The 23402-nt window shown below is 38.1% G+C and overlaps 2 protein-coding genes across 2 annotated transcripts; both read left to right on the forward strand.

The window, feature by feature from the left end:
* Positions 1 to 4775: 4775 nt before the first annotated feature.
* Positions 4776 to 7380, forward strand: LOC122597071. Its single transcript, XM_043769705.1, has 4 exons — positions 4776 to 5185; positions 5233 to 5491; positions 5820 to 6049; positions 6750 to 7380. Exons 1-4 carry the CDS (start codon positions 4776 to 4778, stop codon positions 7378 to 7380), a joined length of 1530 nt encoding a protein of 509 aa, XP_043625640.1.
* Positions 7381 to 15108: 7728 nt separating this feature from the next.
* Positions 15109 to 16925, forward strand: LOC122597072. Its single transcript, XM_043769706.1, has 4 exons — positions 15109 to 15191; positions 15291 to 16173; positions 16277 to 16456; positions 16770 to 16925. The coding sequence occupies exons 1-4, from the start codon at positions 15109 to 15111 to the stop codon at positions 16923 to 16925; spliced, it is 1302 nt and encodes a 433-aa protein (XP_043625641.1).
* The last annotated feature ends 6477 nt before the right edge of the window (positions 16926 to 23402 follow it).

A 23402-nucleotide genomic window follows, 5' to 3' on the forward strand; every position in this document is an offset into this window, starting at 1 on the left:
GGAGGCCTGTAGTTAGTTAGTTTCGCAACATAGGTTTCGTCCACCCACCCAATTGTTAACGTGGAAGTTGGTTGTCTTTGTGACAACCCCACTTCCAGTCCGACCACGGGTGTTCTAGCTACCTTACTTAGGTCGTCTCCATGGCACTACCCCTTTTTATTATTATTGTTACGGCACTTGATTGACAGCTCGTGCAAGATTTATCTATTTATTATTGACTTCGAAAAATGGTAGTAGTAGTGGCTCAAGCATTTACTCATCAAGGTTGATTGAATTATACCCTCGTGGTTATTGATAGAAATTTCACTACGTTGATTATAGTAAGTGGAACATACGCTTTCCAAATGCGACATTGGAGTATACTGGAAATTTGGTGACTCTCAAATTTTTGGTTATGATGGATATATATATACACTTTATGTTGTTAGTTAAAAACCTATGACTCACTCAACTCTCGTATTGACACTTCTTCTTCTTCATGCTTTTCAGGTTAAAGATTTAGTGCGTAGCGTGGACCACCCCTTTTGGACTCTAATATGCTTGTATGGTTGGACGAGTATTGCAAACATTTATCATTTTAATTATGAATTTGGTTGGGTAATGGATTTGGACGTCATCTTTAATTTGTAATCTTTTGATTTTGAATGTCATTTGAAACTTGAGTTGATGTTTTATTCACTTTTGTACCATGTCGTTCTGTGGCATCTCGTGTTTCCGCCTTAGTCGGGGTGTTACAGAAAAATGGTATCAAGAGCCAAGGTTATAGAAATTTTTGCTATAACCTACGTATTTTCAAACGAGTCGAATATTTCTTAAACAATTGAGTTTCATCATAAGTATTCTTGTTTTACTTATGCATAGCCTGATCAACTATGCCTAATTAAAAATTTAATATGGATGATCGAAATAGTTGTTTAAGGAATATTAAAAGGAGTCTTTTGAAAATAAAGCTTTAAAAACGATTCTTGGTGCAAAAGATACATAACCAAATCCAATGTTCGCATTACTTATTAGAACCCTTAGTTAATACCCCCACTTGCTAGCATTACTTTGCCTATTTAGACATAATGCACAAGTTAAATTCTAGTCATTTCGTTGATTCTAAATGGTCGTGTGGGTCATGAGTGTCGAGTTGGTCGTTGATAGTCTTACTAATTATTGTTGGGTACGTCGGTGGTGGAGTTCATAATGTTTTCGGTTTGTCAAGCTTGTGATTCGTAAGTCGAATTGGTTGGTTGTCGTCAAATGATAAGGTCGTCTCGGTCCGTCCAGTCGTCTTGCTGTCCGCAAATGGTCACATGGGTCCAATGGTCAGTCGGTTGCAAATGGTCGTCTAAGCGTCAAGTGGAGTCGTCATCTATGCTTTATGTGACTTGTGTAGAATATTATGTCGCAAAGGAGTGAAGCCTCAAGAAACTCCAATCAAGTAAGGACATTTATGCATTCGTGGACATGGTCAGGAGAGGCGACAAGAACAAGAAGAAGCGAGGAGACGGAGCCCACGATGGACTCCCAACAGCCCCCACAACGAGAGGAGGAGGAGGAGTCCGAGCCCACGGAAGACCCATCAAATGGTGGTGGTGCTAGAAGCGTTGCTTCTAGCCAACCGGTACGTCGTTTGCCTACTCCACCACGGCCACCATCAGCCCCTAGAGCTCCCACACCGCCGAGACAAAATGCGGCCATGAATGTAACGATGGACGCTTCCCAACTCACGACCCATACTTCCATCCACGCCTCCCCCGCGATCATCCTTATCACCTTGGGCCAAGACTAGGAGAAAACCCCCACCGTCCCGTCTATGGAATACCCCTCCACCTCCCATGGGTATGACTCGGGAGGAAAGGGAACGAGTGTGGGACATAGCCGTGGGCTAAGGATGCCCGAGTGAGGGTTCGACATCAAGAAGTCATGATGGAAAGAACCTTGGGAGCCATGAGGCGAATGGGAGAAGATACCGGCATGGTAATAGATGGAGTGCGCCGGATTTATGAAGTGATATTCATAATGGGATGTATTCTTGCAGCGGTGTGTTCCATTGTGGTAGTTCTTGTGCTTAGGAAATGACCCTAAGGATGTTTTGTTCATGAACTTATTCGGTAGACAATTATTTGTACTTTGTTGTGATTTCCTTGAACTTGTTTGTGATTGTGTGACTACGATCACTTGTTTGTGGGCTTATGGCAATTTTGTAAACTGATGTTGAATCATTGGAATGGAAGCTTGATGCCTTTTTGCTTTTATATGATGTGTTAATCTATGTGTGTTATGGTTATACTTGTTACAAAGTGAAAAGTTACAGCAGGAAATCAGTTCTGACCACTTTTGGTAAAACGGCCATATCTGGAGTTCTATTTGGTCTTTTGACCTGATTCCAATTGGAGATGAAATCTAACTCATGGGGCTACATTTTATATTTTATGAGTTTTGCCCAGTTCGTCCATCTTGGGTCACATTTTTGAGCTTCAAGTTCGTATACAGATTCTGGAAAAATCTGTCAAAAGGCCCAAAAACAAGGACATGCTTTAAGCTTACCCAACCACTTGTAATTCATAATGATAAGTAGGTTGTGATTAAAGGAAGGAAAATGAATTTAGGAATATATAGGTATACCTATGCATACAAACGTGGCCTTATTACACTAAGTAACCTAAACGAACACGTGTGAGATCGGAAGTTGTGAGTCGGGTCCATGTCACATAATCCTTTATACAAATGACTAAACTATGTTCTCCTTTGTAGAGACATGGCACCACGAAGGACCGTTGAAGAGACAAGCGCTGAGGCTAGACGCCAAGAGGAAGAAGCTCAACGAAGGGCTGAGTTGGCGACTCTCATATCTCAACAAATCAATGCTGCCATGCCAAACATTGCCACTCAAATCGCTGAGAACGTGACTGCTACCATCAACTTGGCAAGAAGGCAAGAAGGTGGAGGAAACGCCACTGACCGAAATGCTTACAAGACTTTTACGTCTTGCAACCCCAAAGAGTTCTATGGGACGGAGGGTCCCGTTGGGTTACTTACTTGGTTTCAAAGCATGGAGGCAATCCTAAATATCATTGATTGTGCGCCAGCCGACCGCGTCAAGTTTGCGGCAAGTAAGCTCCAGGGGAGGGCACTCACATGGTGGAACCTCCAAGTCACCACGAGGGTGCCGCCACGATGAATGCTTTGACCTGGGAGCAGCTCAAGGAGGAATTGAAAAGGGAGTATTGCCCTAGACCTGCCGTCCAAAAGCTGGAAATTGAGTTTTGGAACCATGCCATGAAAGGAATGGAGTTAGAGACATATGCGATTCGTTTTCACGAGTTGTGTGTGCTGGTACCTGATATGGTGACTACTGAAGCCAAGAAAGTTGAGAGGTATATTTACGGATTGGTACCGGAAGTAAGATTGATGGTCACGGCAGCAAACCCCACCACACTGGAAGAAGCAATAAGTTTGTCAACAAGATTGGTTAATGACTTGGTCAGGACTGGGAAATACTCGCGAGGCGAGTCAAGTTCAAGGCAAGGAGGAGGAAGCCGATTTGGTGATCGTAAGGAATGGGCCTGATAAAAGGCAAAAGATTGTAAGGAATTATGGAATCACCAATGGTGCGGCACAAAGATGTAACCGATGTGGCAACACCCATCAGGGGAATGTAGGCTATGCTCGATTTGCCGCTCATTTGGACACCTTGCTGCCACTTGCCGTAGGGGAACAAGAGTTGGAGGAAACCGGGGAACTTGTCATGAATGTGGAAGCACGGAGCATTGGAGGAATGCTTGTCCTAGGTTGGGACGAGCTCAAGGCAATCGAGGGAATGGAAATGGAAACCGTGGCAACTATAGGAATGTTGGAATCGTGGGAACCAAGCAAACCGAGGCAATAATGGGAATCAAGTGAACCGAGGTAATGGAGGAAATCAAGCAAACAATGGGAATCAAGGAATCAATGCCAACCAGAATCGTGGGAACCAAGGAGGTCAAGCTAGAGGACGCGTGTATGCAATGGGTGCGAATGAGGCACGTGATGACCCAAATGTCATCGTAGGTACGTTTCCATTAATAATGTTTATGCCTCTATGCTATTTGATTCTGGAGCCGAAAGAAGTTTTATTTCTTTTGAATTTAAGGAAATGATTGGTAAGAAACCTAGTGAGCTTGATGAAACTTACTATATCGAATATGCTAATGGAAACGAGTATAAGGCCAAGGAAATTATTTTTGATTGTATGTTGACTTTAGACGAGGAGGATTATAGTATAGACTTGATTCCCATTGAGATAGGAAGTTTTGATGTGATAGTAGGAATGGATTGGTTGTCTAAGATGCGTGCAGAAATACTTTGCCATGAAAAGGTCATTAAAATTCCCTTAGATAATGATGAGGTGCTTATAATACAAGCCATAGGGCGGGGGTCCAACCAAGATAGTGTCATCTATGAAAGTAAGGAAATATTTACGTAAGGAATATCACACATACTTGGCACAAGTAGTGGATAAGCAAGTAAAAAGTAAGGACCCTCATAAGGTCATGGTGGTTAGGGACTTTCTAGATGTGTTCCCTGACGAACTACCTGGACTCCCACCCACGAGGCAGGTGGAGTTTATGATTGATTTAGTTCCCGGGCAGCCCCCGTAGCTAAAGCACCGTACAGGTTAGCGCCCTCCGAGATGCGAGAACTTTCTGAGCAATTGCAAGAATTGCTTGATAAGGCTTAATCCAACCTAGTTCTTCGCCATGGGGTGCTCCAATTCTTTTTGTCAAAAAGAAAGATGATCTCTGAGGATGTGCATAGACTATAGGGAGTTGAATAAGCTGACGATCAAGAATAGGTATCCGCTGCCACGAATAGACGATTTGTTCGATCAACTTCAAGGAGCGTCGCATTTCTCGAAAATCGATCTTAGATCCGGCTATCATCAGTTGAGGGTACGAGAAGAAGATGTACCTAAAACGGCTTTCAGAACGCGCTATGGGCATTACGAGTTTCTGGTGATGCCATTTGGTCTCACAAATGCGCCCGCCGTTTTCATGGATCTAATGAACCGAATTTGTAGGCCATACTTGGACAAATTCGTCATAGTATTCATTGATGATATTTTGATATATTCTCGTAGTAAGGATGAACATGAGAAGCATTTAAGAATAATATTGCAATTACTTAGAGACGAGAAGTTGTATGCTAAGTTTTCTAAGTGTGAATTTTGGCTCCGCCAAGTTCAATTCCTTGGACATCTCGTAGACGAAAAGGAATTCATGTCGACCCATCTAAGATAGAGGCGATTAAGAAGTGGGAGGCACCAAAGACGCCAACGGAAGTGCGTAGCTTCCTAGGATTGGCAGGTTATTATCGAAGATTCATCCAAGGATTCTCCAAAATTGCGGTACCTCTGACCCAATTGACCCAAAAGTCAAGAGAATTCATATGGGGTGAAGAACAAGAGCAAGCGTTCCAAACGCTTAAGAACATGTTGTGTGAAGCACCCATACTAGCGTTGCCGGATGGAATGGAAGGATTTGTGGTATATTGTGATGCGTCGAATAAAGGACTTGGATGCGTGCTTATGCAAAGAGACAAGGTCATTGCCTACGCGTCTAGACAATTGAAGCCACATGAGAAAAATTATTCGACACACGATCTGGAGTTAGGAGCCGTAGTATTCGCCTTGAAGATATGGCGACATTATCTCTATGGCACTAAATGCACATATTCACCGACCACAAAAGCTTGCAACACATCTTTGATCAAAAGATGTTGAATATGAGGCAAAGGAGATGGATGGAGCTGCTGAATGACTATGAATGTGAAATCAAGTACCATCCGGGAAGGCAAACGTCGTTGCCGATGCACTTAGTAGGAAGGTGAATACTAAGGTGCCAAGGGCAAGAATCAGCTACTTACAAGTAAGAATGTCTCTAAGAGATCGTTTCTTAGGAGACCAAGCAAAGGCCTTTGAAGGGAAGAACATTAAGGATGAAGCCTTGTGCGGTATGGAAATGAGGTTTGACAAGGATGATGAAGGAATCTTATACTTCAGGGAAGAGCTTGGGTACCGAAGGTAAATGGTTTAAGGGATGTACTTATGAATGAGGCTCACAATACGAATATTCAATTCACCCAGGCGCGGATAAGATGTATCAAGGCCTAAGAAAGGATTTTTGGTGGCCTGGAATGAAAGGGGACGTAGCCCGATATGTGAGCCGATGCATGACTTGTGCGATGGTCAAAGCTGAGCACCAAAAGCCATCTGGTCTTTTAAAGCAGCCAGAGATTCCCGAATGGAAGTGGGAGCAAATAGCAATGGACCTAGTGACAAAATTGCCTCGAACAAAGAAAGGTCATGATGCTATATGGGTGATTGTTGATCGTCTTACGAAATCAGCCCATTTCATCCCCATCAAAGAAGATTGGAACACCGAGCGCCTAGCTCGCTTGTACGTCGAGAAGATTGTAACACTACATGGCGTGCCTTTGTCCATAATATCCGATCGGGATGGTAGATTTACCTCACGTTTTTGGGGTCACGTGCAAGAAGCTATGGGCACAACACTAGCATTAAGCACGGCTTACCACCCTCAAACGGATGGACAAAGTGAGCGAACAATACAAACGTTGGAGGATATGTTAAGAGCCTGTGCATTAGAATTTAGTGGAAGCTGGGATGAGCACTTGCCTTATGCTGAATTTACATACAATAATAGCTATCACTCTAGCATACAATGTGCACCGTTTGAAGCTTTATATGGACGCAAGTGTAGGTCTCCGATGTGTTGGATAGAGACGGGCGAAAGAAGTCTAGCTACCGTCGATTTTGTCCAAGAAACAACGGACAAAGTAGCTATCATTAAAGAAAAGCTTAAAGCCGCCAGAGATCGGCAAAAGAGTTATGCGGATCAAAGAAGGAAGCCCCTAGAATTTGAAGTCGGCGACAAAGTGCTCCTAAAGGTGTCGCCATGGAAAGGAACAGTGAGATTTGGTAAGAGAGGAAAGTTAAGTCCTCGATACATTGGGCCATTTGAAATTGTGGCTAGAATAGGCCCTGTGGCCTATAAGTTGAAATTACCCCAAGAATTGGGAGATGTTCATGACACTTTCCATGTGTCAAATTTAAAGAAATGCGTGGCGGATGATTCGAAAGTAGTTCCACTCGAGGAACTACGAATGGAAGATAAGCTCCAATTTCGCGAGGAACCAATAGAAGTTCTTGACCGCGATGAGAAACGCCTTAAGAGGAGCAAGATCCCTATAGTTAAAGTCAGATGGGATACAAAGCGCGGACCCGAATTTACATGGGAGCGCGAGGACTTCATACGTGAGAAATATCCGCACTTACTCCCTAAGCAAACTCAAATTCCGGGACGGAATTCTTCTAAGGGGGTAAGGATGTAACAACCGTACTTTTAATATTATATATGTGCTAGTTAGGTTGTCTACGTTCCCGCAAGCCATAGTTATACTTGAAGCTAGTAGGTAATGCCCCAAATTAGTAATCTAAAGCTATTGATTAATTCTAAATTCAATTTAATAAAATACGATTGAACAAAAACCTTAATGATCAAATCAAGTTATAATTAATAAAGCGAGTCTCACAAGTTGAGATAACAATTAGAAATCCTTATAAATATCCAACAAATTGTACCATCAATCCAACTAAATAATATTTGGTCACAAGAAATGTCATGAACAACTTAAAAATATTATAACTCATAAAGCATATAAAAGTGTTTAAAAATCTCTAAGTGTATATATATATGCTTAAAATAAATACAAGAATGCAACTAATAAGCCATGTAACAAATTTAAAACACAAAAATGTATACATACATACACATATACATGACACACACATAGACATATGCTAGGATAAGCATGCATTTATATTACAACTAAACTTACATTACACTTATAAAACAAACACAAATATATATACATACAACAAATATACTTACACAACTTTTAAAAAAAAAAAAAAAAAGGGGAAAACCCCTTGAATACCCCATGTGGCCGTCCCCCCCCCCCCCCCTCATCACACACACATACATCACCATTTTGAAATATACATGCACACTCTTTGTCTTGGAACTTCCACTTTTCACACACACTTCACATACATCATTTTCTCCCAAGAAAAACTCTTCCATACTCTTCCTTTCTCTCTCAAAAACGGCAGCCATCAAGGGAGCAAGAACAAGGCAAAAATCCAACTTAAACTTATACTAATAATAAGGTTTAGGCTAGATTAATAAAGGTTGATTCAAGCATAGTTTAAGGGTTGTATTAGGGCTTGAATAGGGTTGTTGGAGGCCATATTAGTCACGAAAATCTGCCCTTTTTCCATCTCCAAAAAGTGTCCTTCAAGGGTATAATCTTCATCTCTTTACTTGCTTAATCTTGTTTATGTTCATATTAAAAAGGTTTCATCGAAAGATTTTATTTTCTTTATGTTTTCTTTATGAATCTTCAAGTTTCCTTTCAAATATACACTTAATGAGGGCAAAGTTGATATGGTTTTTCTCCTCATGCTCATGCATGTTGAATCTATGAAGAAAAGTCCAATGATTCGACTAGTTTAAGACCCAAAAGTGTGGTTGTGTGTTTAATAGTCTTAGATATGATTTTTCCTTTGAAAAATGGTTATATTCATACATATTATGAAGGTAATATTTCTGGAAATATTTATAAAATATAGATTTTATTGATAAAGTGTTGGATCTATGAAAGTTAGCATCAAAAAGGTGGATATGTGTTGATTAGTTGTAAAGTAACTTTTTATATAAAAGATGAACATATTTTATATAATGTTTATGTATATATTTCTGGAAATTTCATAAAAATACATTTTTATGTTGATGGATTGTTGTTGGATAAAGATTTGTTGTTAAAAATGATGAGATGATTACATGCATGCTAGATTTAAGAAAGTTGGATTGTTGTTTGGATTATGAGGTGAAGCTAGACTTGTGTCAACTGAAAAATAGGTTAAAAGTCATGCAAATATTCTGGAAAAATTCACAAAATATCAATTATATAAAGCTTGGGTCAAAACAAGTTAAAATATGCTTGAAATCGAAAACCGAAAGCTTGTTAAAATGCATTTTGAGCACACACATGCACCATAACTTTATGACCATGAAAATGTGATGAACATACTGGAAATACGACATATTAAAAGTATAAAACTCAATTCATTTGATGCATGGCAAGAATAAGCTCAAAAACCGTCTTTTCGGGTCAAATAATCACTAACCGAAAGCACTAAATTGCACATATCACACCACCACCACCATCACGACTTGAACCACCAAAATATGATGAACTTACTGTGAATGTTGAATTTAGGATGAAAATCCATTTTGAAGTACCTTAATAGCCTAAGAAATGAGGCTAAAATCACTATTTCGGTAAACGATTTTCAATTATAAAATCCTCAATTTAAGCAAGACACAAGAGAGGTTGAATGGTTACAGATTTTTATTGATAAAGGTGCCTAAAAAGGCCTAGAATTTTGGACTAAAACTCTTGTGGTGATTTGTAAGGATTTCTATGATTTAATGAATTAAAATGGTAATTAAAAGATATATAAATCAATAAATAATTATATAAACCATGAATCTGATCAAAGCCACTTAACCAATGATAAAAGTGACTAAAACCTACTGGGGAAAATAACTACAAGCAAGGGAGCAAGAATTATACAATTTAAAAGTAAATTATTAAGTAAAAGTCACTAATTAATCATTATTAAATAAATAGAAATAAGGCACAAATAAATATAAGAATCACAATGTTACAAATAAAAAGGCTTGAAAATCAGTAGATAATCCATATATAATTATCTATGAATTTAGAGATAATTTAAGGACTTAAAAATAATTATAAGGAATTATTTGATTAATAAACCAATAAAATAAGTAAATAATTAATTAAATAATATTAAAAATAAATAATTATAAATCAGCAAGATATATCAATATTGATATTATGAGAACACAAATGTCAAATATGGTTATTAAACAAAGTATGCAATGGAAAATATATATAAAACGAAGTTAAACTACCGAAATTTCAATAACCGAACAAAAATCGTATGAATGACCTTTACTACCAAATGTCTTCCAACCAAATGAGGTGAACAACATAATGTACTTGAATTCCATAATTTAAACAACAACCAAAGTTGGGCAAGTCTACTAGCATACGTCTCATGATCTAGTTTACTAGTTCATGTAACACACACTTACGTTGTGCATATTTCGAATACCATGGTTTAGGCTTGCTTGAGGAAAGACACCACTAGCCAGAGATCTCGCTTTTGATCAGCCCTCTTTCACTCTCAATTCAAGTGAGTCATAGCCCCCTTTCAAACTATTTATGTGTTTTAACTATCGGGGTGAAAAGCATGATATATAAGCTAAATTGCTTTTATTATTACAAATATATGAAATGATTCTTGATATTATGATTATGAAATGAAATTGTTTCGTATGTTCATTATGATAAATGATTTATATGATGAGCTTGAGTTCTGTCAAACCGCTTTCTTCGGTTCACTACTATTTACTCCGATTATGGAGGCCTGTAGTTAGTTAGTTGCGCAACTAGGTTTCGTCCACCCACCCAATTGTGTAACGGTGGAAGGTTGGTTGTCTTTGTGACAACCTCCACTTCCAGTCCGACCACGGGTGTTCTAGCTACCTTACTTAGGTCGTCTCCATGGCACGACCCTTTTTATTATTATTGTTACGGCACTTGATTGACAGCTCGTGCAAGATTTATCTATTTATTATTGGACTTCGAAAAAATGGTAGTAGTAGTGGCTCAAGCATTTACTCATCAAGGTTGATTGAATTATACCCTCGTGGTTATATGATAGAAATTTTACTACGTTGATTATAGTAAGTGGAACATACGCTTTCCAAATGCGACATTGGAGGTATACATGGAAATTTTGGTGACTCTCAAATTTTTGGTTATGATGGATATATATATATATACACTTTATGTTGTTAGTTAAAAACCTATGAACTCACTCAACTCTCGTAGTTGACACTTCTTCTTCTTCATGCTTTTCAGGTTAAAGATTTAGGTGCGTAGCGTGGACCACCCTTTTGGACTCTAATATGCTTGTATGGTTGGACGAGTATTGCAAACATTAATCATTTTAATTATGAATTTGGTTGTGTAATGGATTTGGACGTCATCTTTAATTTGTAATCTTTTGGATTTTGAATGTCATTTGAAAACTTGAGTTGATGTTTTATATTTAAATCTTTTGTACCATGTCGTTCTGTGGCATCTCGTGTTTCCGCCTTAGTCGGGGTGTTACAATTATCATGAAAAAGGTTAGTGAATTTGGTTTTGAAAATGATGAAGGACTAAAACTGGATCTTTTAGTTCGAATTGAGGCTGACATATCATATGTTGAGACTGTGCGTTCAGAAGGTATTAAAAATTTTGAAATAAATTCTTCTGAACTGAACGCCAGTCAGGTCAGATTGAAAGAACTGAAAGATGTTCAGTTGACTCTGAAAAGTTATCAATCAATGGTTTCAAAATTAGAATTAGAAAAGGAAGAACTGAAAATCATTTTAGAAAAAGAACAAAAAATAATAAAATCTTGGATGAAATCACCTTTTCCAGAAGCTGCCATAAAGAAAACTTTTGAAAACCAAAGAATCGCTTATGGCACTGGTGATCTTCATCTTGCCTCTGTAATAACTGATTTTGATGCTCTTCCAAAAGAAATGAGACCAGAAATTGTTTTAAAGATCTTGGAAAATCAAAATGATAACTGATCAAGCCCAGGAACAACATGAGGGCAAATCTGAAGCCTGTCAGACCAGTGCTTCAGACAAGAAGGCTAAATCCAAGAAGCCCTCCCCTCAATCTTCAAATCAGGTTTCCAAAAACCAGAAAAAGAAGAAGAATGTCATCCCTGCTGAGCCTTCTACCTCAGATTCTGGTAAAGCTCAGGTGTCTGATCATGAATCTATTTTGTTAAGAATTGAGAGTCAATTTCAAAACTTGGCTAGGCAAGTGCAAAGCTGTAACGCACGATTGAAAAATGTTGAAAGCACTCCCCAAAATCCCAAACAAAACCCAAAACCTTTTTCAAAGAAAATCAAACAAGAAAAGCAAAAATCTGAGAAGAAAAAGGTTTCTGCGATCATTAAACCAACTGTTTTTGTATCATCAGAAGTTATGACTGAAATTCCCTTTGATCCATCTGTTCCACACATACCAAAGAAATCTGAGACTGTTCAGGGAAAGTCCAGTGAACCCATCAAAAGATGGGTTCCCAAAAAGAACTAATTTTTGTGTATGTGCAGGGTGACCGCAAAAAGAGATACACTACTTCTTTGCAGGCCTTGAGCCAGAAGGACCTTCAGTAGCTTTTCTCTTAGGAGAGCTGATCTTTCCAAATAGCCTTTCCTCCATCTCAACCTTGGCCTTCATTTTCTGTTGGATCTTCAGCATCCAGGCGCCATTCAGATGAGACTTCGGTTTTCCCTTCAGCGCATTGATCATCTCCTTATGCTCAGAATACCCAAACTTATGCACCGACACTTGCTCATACTCTTCTTCAGCTCTACCTTCTCTTTTCACAGTCAGATTAAACAGCTTCAGACCATCTTCCTTCAGAATTTGCACATCCAGGATCTTTGCAGGATGACACCTGTGTTTCATGTAGTAATCATACTGATCCTTCTCATGTTTATCCTTTACCTGAGAAACTTCTTTGGAAATGGGTATGAATGTAGAAAGGTCAGCATCTCGAGCAGTTTTTCTTGAAGTCCTTGGGCAGTAAGTTTGGGCTTCTGGGGTGGCCTGCAGATTTCCTTTTCAGCTTTCAGAACACTGGACATTATTTCTTTCTTTTTAATCTCCATCTCTTTCTTTCTATTCTTTATCAAGTCTTCAATAGATATCTTGAAAGTGAGATGGTCCAGTTTCTGTTCCAAGGGAGAATACTTCATCCCATATTCATATTCTGCCATATCTACCAAAGCTTTCTGCACTCTTGAGTCATGCTTGATCTTCTGATATCTTTCTTTAGTAAGACCAAGAGCTGTAGCATCCACCAGATCAATGGTACCCATTGCCAAGTGTTGGGCCCTTTCTCTTTCTTGAGTCTCTCTCCACATAATGAATTGATTGGAGACTTGTTTTTGAAGGGCTTCCAACTTTTTCTGATCAGCTTCCAAGTCTGGCAATGGATAACCATGCTCATCCACGTTTTCACCAACCACAAAGCCAGAGTCCTTGGCCCCCTTTTTCTTTGGCTCCTCAACCATCTTTGCTTTGCCTTTATCTTTCCTTGATAGTTCAGATGATTGAGGTTCAGATTGTACCTTTGGTTGTTCCCCCTCAGATCCAGATGTCCTTTTGGTTGCTTCAATAAGTTCTTGAGAGCTGGCCAGCAACCCAATTGGCACATCAACAGTTATTTCTCACAACGTGCGGGTTTAATCTAGTTATTCTACAAAGCATTTGATGTGGAGTCTTAAAAGTTTAAACTTTGAAAAACTACAATTACGTCCCATTTCACTAAACAATCATGTGTATAGTAAGTTTATTACGAGTAATATATAGCAATTAACTTGAAAAATGCTAAGTTGATAAATAATATACAAATATATTTTTCACCGATCAATCAAAACATTTTTTTACCTATTATCTATCTCTGGATTAGTCCACGTTTCATGACATATGTGTGTATAACTATTTGTTTGTACATTATAATTATACTCAAGAGCAACACCCCCTTCTTCCTCCTTTTACCTATTAAAAGCCTACTGAACTATTTAAACTATTTTTTTTTATAATTTATTGACTAGTTAAAGATCTCTACATAATATATGACGATAATATTCTCAATAAAATTATTTACAACTTACATCTATCAACCCTTAAAATAACTATAATACTCCTCGAATTATTTTTATATTAGTAACCTCACTGCTATCTCCGTCACCGATGCCACTGCGGCCACCACTTGTCACTGGCACCACCACCGTCCCCACCACTCATCGTCTCTGCCACCACTACCACATCGCAGCATCCCATGAAGATGCAACTAGTAATTTTTAAATCTAGCATTCCTTATTCAACATTATCAACAATTAAAAAAAAATACTTACTTTAATTAACCTAATATATAGCTAGATAGTTTTAAACACCACCATAAAAACTAAGTTAAGTTAGCCATGGCAGAATTACTTACGAGTCAAGACAGAACATCTACAAACAATATTGTATTTATTCACACTTTTAGTGAGTGTGAACAAATCAAAAAATGTCATGCTTTTTTGTGTGTAAAAATATATATACAAATAAAAGTGTGTATGTTGAGTCTTGGATTCGCTGACCAGACTTGGTCGCTGACGTAGGTCGTTAGCGAGTCATTAGTGAGTCCAGTGACTCTCTTCAGCGGGTTGTATGCTGCCCAAATTGTATGTCAAGGCGGGAAGATTTCAATCAAGATGAAGACAAAAGTCACATGATGGTTCTTCCAACTGTAATTTGCCTTGTATGGCAAAAGTACAATTGGGACCAAAGCAAGGGTTTTCTCTTTCATACCCGATTTGGTAAAGAAGACAAAAGCTCCTGCATGCAAGTACTTCGAGCCAATGGAACGTCGACAACCACCATCAAGTCACTATCAAGGGAAAGTTGTGTTGCCCTAATTCTCCTCTATAAACGGCAACACAGCCGCAACACATACTTTGTGTTTGTCACTATAAAAAGTGTGTCACTTTACTTGTAATTGTTCAAGTTCTTAGTGTGTCTAGACTTAGCAATTATTTTGTTCATTTGTTTTCTTGTAAGTCAAGTTGTAATCTCGACTATGTTTCATCGTTTAATCAATGATACATATGATTAGACTTGCCTAGATTTCTTGCATTTGAACGTGTTATTGTTCTTGTTATTTACTTTCTGTTCTTTACTTTTTGCCTAGTTAATTATAATACAAGTTATGCATTCGTAAACTATCAAGTGGTATCAGAGCCATCGTTCCTAATTCATTGGAACAAGTTCTGTTTGCGTTCTTGTGTTTACATTAATTCTTGTTCTTCTCTTCTTTTCTTGAAAAATCTTTTTCTCTAAAACAAGAACATGACTTATGTTCCCACCCTTGTGAATCAACGTGACTTTGGTTACATGTCTGTTCCTCCAAAATTTAAACCCAAAGACTTTGGGTCTTGGAAGGAAAGAATGCTTCTTCACATAGTAGGGGTGGAACCTTACCTAATGACCATCTTAACTGTTGGTCCCTACATACCTACATATGTCTAAAGAACTCCAGGAGCCACACCTGAAGCTCCTGAGATTGTAACTGATCTAGTAAAACCAGAGGTTCAATGGACTGATGATGAGCGTAAGCTGGTCAATCTTGACTCCAAACTTAAGAACATGATTGTCACCACTCTCCTTACTGACATCATGAAGCTCATCATTAAATATCCCTCTTCAAAAGAAATTTGGGATATACTGTGCAGCATGTACGAAGGTTCTGTTGACACAATCAAGACCAAGAAAATAGACCTTAAACGGGCCTATGAAAACTTCTTTTCCCTTCCTGATGAAAGTCTCAACAGCACTTATACCCGGTTAAAAAGGTTGCTGAATGACATAACAAATGTTGGCATAACTCATGATAACTTTGAAGTGTGCCACAAATTCATTGATAGTCTACCTCTTAAATGGCAGAATTTGAGGCAAATCCTTCGCACCACAACGCAGATTCAAGAGTATGATCTTGAGGAACTCTTTGGTGTTCTTCAACTTGAAGAAAAGGTTTTGGCTCAAAATATACGAGCTGCTGCTGATGCTCTTAGACATGTTGGTCCCTCTTCTTCTTCTTCTTCTTCTTCCAGCATACCTGCTTATTCTGTCACTAACCCTCTTGCACTAGTCTCTGCTGAGCCCATCAATCTCAATGATGGTGCCAGCACCTCTAATCTTCCTGCTCCTATTCAGTCTCTTGTTGACGAGCTTGATGTTGATGAAAAACAAGAGATGTTTAGTAACTTCATGGATTTTGCCCTCCTTGATGGAAAGAAATATTCCAGAAAATGGAACAATCGTAAGTCGATTGCTTCCTTTAAACCTCCTGTTGACAAATCACAGGAGGAATGCTGGAGGTGTGGCAGAAAAGGCCATTACCAAAAGAAGTGCAAGGTTTCTCTTCTAACCCCTGCTGCTCCTAAATCTAACTCTTCTAAGCCTGTTGATGAGTACAAGAACAAATACTATCAGCTAAAGGCTAAGATTGCTGAACCAGAGGAAGTCAAAAATACTAGCAAAAGGGCTGGTGGCTGAAGAACATGATTGGGCTGACTCTGATGAGTCTGATGATGAAGAGTATGTGGATGCAATGTGCTTGATGGCACTTGCTGATGGTGATGCACTGACAAAAGACCAAGTCTCCTCTAGTCAATGGGTGAATGTCACTGTCAAAAAGGTACATTCTCTTTCTTTTGCTTCTGATGAGGATAAGACCAAACTTCTTGAGTCTTTGTCCTGTGATCTTCAGTTCGTAGAATCTCTACATGCTGAACTTCAATCAAAGCTTAAATCTGCCACTTTAAAGTTAAGTGATAAGTCAGAAAAACTCAATAAATTGAAAAACGTTCATGTTGAACTTCAATCACTAATAATGCTAAAATTATACATACTTTATGAAGCATTATCTGGTCTTTTTACTGAATATTACACGCATTTGATCATGAATGAATGTATTTTAGATACTTATTATTTGCATAAGTGTTTTGTAGGTAAAAATAAAGATTGAACAAGAATTGGTAAAGAAACGGATCAAAAACAAGTCAAACGGAAAAGAAAATCAAAACTGCACTAAAGGACAAAACAGGAAGGACCTCGATAGAGGGATCCTGACCTCGTTAGAGGAGGACCTCGACAGAGGGAGGTAGACCTCGACAGAGGACTTTGGACCTCGTTAGAGGGACGTGCAGATTCAAGTTTTTGGAGTTAATTTTCTTATCTGATACGTATGATTTGACGACACTACACTCAATGGAGCTGGTGAAGAATAGTATTATTGCTTTTAATGGGGAACATGCTACCCCATCAATAATGTCACGTCAACGGGGCTCGTTTGCTTTCCGTGGCTATAAAACGAAGACGTAGATGAAGATGAAGAATGTGCACCTAGGATCCAAAGTTACTTACAACTCCCATTTCTCTTCAGTTTCTGCACCAAAACCACCATCCTTCACAACCCACAAAGCAAGTTTACGTTACCGTAGTCTAGTCACCAAGTTTCCATTAACATACGCAAGTTTTCAGTTTCACCTTGGTTACGTTTCACAAACACCAACACCTTAACTTTTATTTTCAATCACAAACAGTTCCTAAACACCGACAAAACATTTACCCAAAGTCTCGTAAAGTTTCGTTGATCCATATTCAAGTTACCATTAACGACCTCGAAGCTTTCGACTTTGTTTAAACTCTTGTTCCCAAAACACAAGCACCTCAAATCACTTAGTTACTATATTATTAAGCATTTAAAGTGTGTTGTAATGTCCATAAGGTTATTTTGTTAATTCTTGTGCATCCGCTTACAACAAGTTTTCATTTGTTTGATATTTCTACGTAAAAGTTATGTTATAATAGTTGTTATATATTGGGTTTTGATAGTTCTATGTCCATGAAAAGAATCATGAAGTTTCGTTATTGTTCATTCATACGCATGTAAGCATGCGTTGTTTTCTCGCAAGGTTTTTGAAATAGTTTACGGATTAATTATTAAGGTTTCTAGTTGTTCCAAGTATTTAGATAGCTAGATTAAGAGTTAGTCTAGTTGTGTTAAGAAATAGAAAGATTAATAGTTACAAGAATAGCTATTTTAGGTGACATAAAGTAGCTAGTTGGAGCATAGTTTGAAAGGTATATGTTCATGAGAAGTTGAAGAAGAAAGAACATGAAAATATCTATTATGTTTACTTTCACAAGTAAAATATCCAAGGTAAGTGTAAGGTGCCCTATCGTTGCGTGAATCGTAATAAGATGTGATTCGTTATGTCAAGAGTGTGGAATCCTCTTGAGATAACTAGATTGCTATTGCCTTTTGTTAATTAATAAGTAATTAATCAACCCAAGGAGATGCACAAGGCTTGTGGTTCGTGTAGAAGAACACACGAAGGAACAATTAACCTTAGCTCTGAAATTCGTGAATAACTATCAAGGATTCGAAAATCATTAACCTAATTTCGTAGATTAGGTCTTGTATTTATACTAATTCATATTGGGTTGTGTGGGCTTAGGCCTTAATCGAAGGATTAGGCCCGAAACAATAATCAATCGATCTGCCTCGTGCTGACGTCAGCACGAGGCCAGTCCTACATGCTGATGACGTCAGCACGAGGTTCGACCCTTTGATTCTTTGTTTCACTTTGTTTGGCTCGTACATAACATCTAATCATCGTTTAAGTGTTCTACGACACTATGTTCTTGTACCTGCAAAACAATATATATCACACAAACACAATACAAAACATAAACAGATATAATATTGAAGTTCAACCGTAATCATTAAATATCAACACAAGTTCTTATTTAAATGATTACACACAAGTTCCTAAAAACATAAACGATAATCAAATCTACGTTGCGATTGTCACAACGAATCTGCATCTACAGTAAGTCAGTTTCTATCCATGATTCCTACAAAGGTTAGTTTTTACATATTTAGTTTGAATAATTGAATCCGTGACAACCCAATTATAAAATAGATTTTGGGTAGAAATTAAAGGTCAAAGGTTCAAAATAATTTAGAAAATGCTAAAAAGGATTTTCAATGATTCAATGACAATATTTAATTAAACCAGTTTAATTATTGTAAATCTTTTCAAATGGATCATAAGTAGTTGATAAGCAACGTGACAACTCGGTCATAAAACCCCCACTTTTCTAGATTAAACATAATACTTTTATTAAGATTGATAAATAAATTAACGCTTTCCCTGTGTTCGATCCTGGACTTACTGGTAACTATATTATAAACAACAAGGTACACTGCCTGTGTGTAATAGTCTAGATATTAGTATAGCCTAGTTTTATAAATTTAAAACTTGGTTGATTTTCATGAGCAAAAAGATTAAATAAAAGTAAGAGGGAAAATTACACATCAATCACATGAGTTGCTGACTCAAAAAGTTCAGCTTGAAAATGAAAAACTCAAGCTTGAAATCGCTAATCTTAAGAAGATTGTGACCTCCTGGTCAAAGGCTTCTAAGTTTCACCATCAGTGCTTAAGTGAACAAGTCCCTGCCCAAGTTAAGGCAGTGATTGGTGGCGACTATGACGCTGCTGTTTCACTTGCTGACTCATTCAATGATGAAGCGAAACCTCAAATCTCAATTCCCCCATTGTTAGGTCCAGATTTACTGGACTCGCTCCAGATGTAACTACTGGAGCCCTCTGAAGATTTGTCCATAAATTATGTGAAGACCAGTGAACAACTTACTTGTATAGGAATCTGGATTCCACCAGATTTGTTCACTGGACTTCACCCCAGTCAAGATCTCTCCACTGAAGAACATTCTCACTGAAGTCGAAGACTGAAGTCTGAAGAAAGAAGTCTGACAAATAGCGGAGCTCACTGGAAGACTTACCAGATCTCCTGACCGGAGTCCTTGTCAGTGTTCTAGACCTTACAAGTCTGAACACTGATTACAAGGAATTGACTTTATGCCTTTACATGCCTTTAACCGGACAATCCATATGTCTTTTGTTAAAAGCCTTACACGCATGTAAAGGTGGTTGGTTAATTAGAAGACAAGTCACTGTCATGTGACTTTATTCTTGTACTTTAATCAATGCTTTTAAGGAATTAATGTAATTTCCTTAAATGCATGTAACCATATTTGTATGGCAAAAAGAATATTATATTTATTCTTTTTGCCTATAAATACCAAGTCACTTCCTCATCCAAAGAATATACTTTTGCAATTTGGTGCCTTTGCTCAAATACTCTCAATCTAAACAGTCATACTTCACAACTTTAAGTATCTCGATCAAAGAGTTTATTTAGCAAAGATTAGATCACTTGTAATTCATAGGTTGTTTAGATACTTACTTTGTAATATCTTGTTCCGCAACAACCTTGTATTTTATTTAACATCAATAAATAAAATACATTTGAAAATTACATTGTGTCTCACAATTTACTTATTTGTTTATCTTTATATTGCTTAAGTACGTATTACGTTATATATATTCTTGCATTTATATTAATCGTAATACTAGTCCAATCTAGTGCTTACTTGACATTTAATACTAGTCATCTCTAGTGATTACTTGACTTGTTATTCTACACTTGTGGGTTAAACCATCGAGTGAGGGACTTCACATCCATCTGTTGTATCTCTTCTGAAGAGATAAAGATATGGTATTTTGTCAAAGGACAAAATACATATCATAATGAAATGGAAGCTGGTGCTACCTCTTCCTCATCCAGTGACCCTTCTATTCCTGCTAAAGAAAAAGGTACAAGCTCTTCTGCTAGTACCAGCAACCTCTTCTCTCATCTTCACATTGGTGGCATGATGCCAGATGAAGGAAGAGTTCAATACTTTTTCCGGGGAATCGTTTAAAGGTGACATTAGTAGTGAGGGTTTTAAACCTATTGCTCCCTAGCAGCTCTCCATAGGAGCAGCCGAACCCTTCAAGCGAAGTAAAATTCCTGTTCTCAATGACTATAGCACTACTCAGAGGGCTAATTCTGTTAGTCATTAACCCCAACCTATCTCTTCTCTTATTTCTTCCTCTATTCAGCAAGCTTCTACCCATGCTGGTGACAAAAATGACCAGCATGAGCGTCTTATGAAAAGAGAGAGGAACATTGGTCTGAGAGAGAAAAGGAGACTTGTCAATATTGACACTACTTTAAAAGTCATGATCCTTGGGGCCGTTCCTGAAGCTCTAATTCCTACACTAGTGCTTTATCCCAGTGCCAAAAGCATGTGGGATGAACTAGTGAACCAGTATGAAGGTGGTGGTGATACTATTGTTACCAGGAAAGTGGCTTTAAATAAGAAGTACGAGTCATTTTTTGCCCTACCCAATGAATCATTAACTGGTACCTACACCAGATTTATATCTATCATAAACCAGTTAAGAGGGCTGGGGTAGAGAAGGACAAGGACATACTTCTTGAAAATTTTTGTGATATTCTTCCTTCAAAATGGTCTCATATGATCGTGGTCTTGAGACAAGGTAAAACCTTGCATTCCCATACTCTGTCATCTTTGTATGGAGCCTTCAGATTCACTGAAGAGAATCAACCCCAGAGAATTGAGGCAGAAAAAGATGCTATTAATCATGCTTCCAGTAGTTCCCCAGTGGTTAGTCATACTGAACCACCATGTGCAACATTAATGTCTTCCGAGAATGTATTTTCTATGAAGAAGATGATGTCTGAATTAATGGATTCTGGAGTCATGAATAATATCTGTCCAGATTATGATGAAACTGACAGTGATGATCTAATGGCTATGATGGCTAAAACGTTTAACCGGTTCAAAGCCAGAGCTAACAGACCCACTGGACACAATGCACCCAGTTCTTCCATTGATAAGACCAATTTGACATGCTTTAAGTGTGGCAGAAAAGGTCATTTCATGAAAGAGTGCAAGTCCAATCAGTTTGTCTCACAATCTGGTCCATCACCTTCTTATAACAAGCCTGATGATAGCTACAGATTAAAATACAAAATGCTTAAGGCTCAAATTGCTCTCATGTCTACAGAAAAAGATAATAATAAATGCATGGTGGCAAAGGAAGAATGGGTTCCCTCTGATGACTCATCAGTCGATGATGAAGAGGAAAGAGATTGCTGTTACATGGCTCTAGCTGATGAAGAGCATTTGGTGAAAGAAGATGTCACATCTGGGAGATGGGTGGACATTGTCATTAAAAAGGTAATAGATTATGACAAAGAAACTGATCCTGAGTTAAAATTGGACATTGCTGAAGCTTTAAACTCTGATTTAATGTTTGTGGAAACTGTTCGTTCAGAAATGTCAAATAATTTTGAAACAAATTTTTCTGAAATGACAAACTTACAATCTAAGTTAAAAGAATTGCAAGATATTGAACTAGCTTTCAAAGCACAAGTTTTGGTTACTGAACAACTAGTCCAAGAAAAGGAAGAACTGGAAAATCTTTTGTCAAAAGAAAAAATTGTTATCCAGTCATGGCTTGAGACCAAGAAACCATATGATGCTGCACGTAACCAGTACCCTTCCCAAAAGCGTGCATATCTAGGGGGTGATGTTAATGCTGATGCATTAATACCTGTTGTTGACCGACTGCCTGAAGTGTTAAAACCTAGCACTATCTATGATGAACCAACAACACCCAAAACTTGTATTATTCCTCCTGTTCAATTGTTTGAGGTTAAGACTGGAGCTCCACAGATGAATGCTCCAGTCAAGAAGGTTAAGCAGAATAAACCTTTGCCTCAATCATCTTCTAAAGAACCCCAGGTTCAGAAAAAGAAGAATGTTGTTCCTCCACCTAAGCCAAAAGTACAGTCAACTGGAAAGGCTATGGTATCATCTGAAGAAAATATTTTGTTAAGGTTAGAGAGTCAGTTTCAACTACTGGCTCGACAAGTTCAAAGTTGTAATGCAAGAATTAACAATTTTGAGGGTACTTCATCTGGCCCTAAACAAATTACAAAACCTTTTTCAAAGAAAGAAAAATCGAGCACACCTATTGATAAGCAAAAGAAAAAGGTTTCAAAACTGTCAGCTCCAGTGGTGTTTACTGAGAAACCCACTATTTTTGAAAGTGAAATCAACTAGATACCTGCTGGGATCCATCCTTGTGGATCCAGAGAACCCATCAGTCAATGGGTTCGCAAACCTTTAAACTAATAATCTGGTGGATGTGCAGGGCGATCGAAAGAAATATATTTGGTATCCTGACAGCGCTACTGGCAGGACAATTACCGGATGTAAAACCCTGCTGGAGGAGTTCGAAGTTTCAGACGGACCCTCCATTACTTTTGGAAATGATGGTTCTGGAAAGACCGAGGGATATGGTGTTCTGAACAATGGTCAAGTCAAATTCAGACGAGTGGCTTATGTAAATGGGTTGAAGTATAATCTCAGAAGTGTGAGTCAGTTGTGTGATGATGGCTACCAGGTGTTATTCAACATCTCTCAAGGCATCGTATTTAATAAGGATTGGAAGGTAGTATTGATTGCTCCCAGAAAAGGGAATGTGTACATAATGGATATGGAAAGCTCTCCTTCAGAGCAGTGTTTCTATACCAAAGCTGATGAAGACACAAACTGGCTATGGCATAAAAGGTGAGTTTTTTGCCAAATTGGTGTAATGGAAAATTTTATTTACCAAATTGGTATAGTTTCAAAAAT

This window comes from Erigeron canadensis, chromosome 4 (assembly GCF_010389155.1).
Source record: "Erigeron canadensis isolate Cc75 chromosome 4, C_canadensis_v1, whole genome shotgun sequence".
In the NCBI taxonomy this organism is placed as follows: Eukaryota; Viridiplantae; Streptophyta; class Magnoliopsida; order Asterales; family Asteraceae; genus Erigeron; species Erigeron canadensis.

Bases quoted from the DNA above. Each gene is read 5' to 3' on its own strand.
- LOC122597071 (XM_043769705.1), top strand. From the start codon at position 4,776: ATGTGCATAGACTATAGGGAGTTGAATAAGCTGACGATCAAGAATAGG. The intron at 5,186-5,232 runs GTGTGAATTTTG...GACATCTCGTAG, and splicing joins TTGTATGCTAAGTTTTCTAA to ACGAAAAGGAATTCATGTCG. The intron at 6,050-6,749 runs GTAAATGGTTTA...ACGCAAGTGTAG, and splicing joins GAAGAGCTTGGGTACCGAAG to GTCTCCGATGTGTTGGATAG.
- LOC122597072 (XM_043769706.1), top strand. From the start codon at position 15,109: ATGACTTATGTTCCCACCCTTGTGAATCAACGTGACTTTGGTTACATG. The intron at 16,174-16,276 runs GTTTCTCTTCTA...TTGCTGAACCAG, and splicing joins ATTACCAAAAGAAGTGCAAG to AGGAAGTCAAAAATACTAGC. The intron at 16,457-16,769 runs GTACATTCTCTT...AGTGTTTTGTAG, and splicing joins TGAATGTCACTGTCAAAAAG to GTAAAAATAAAGATTGAACA.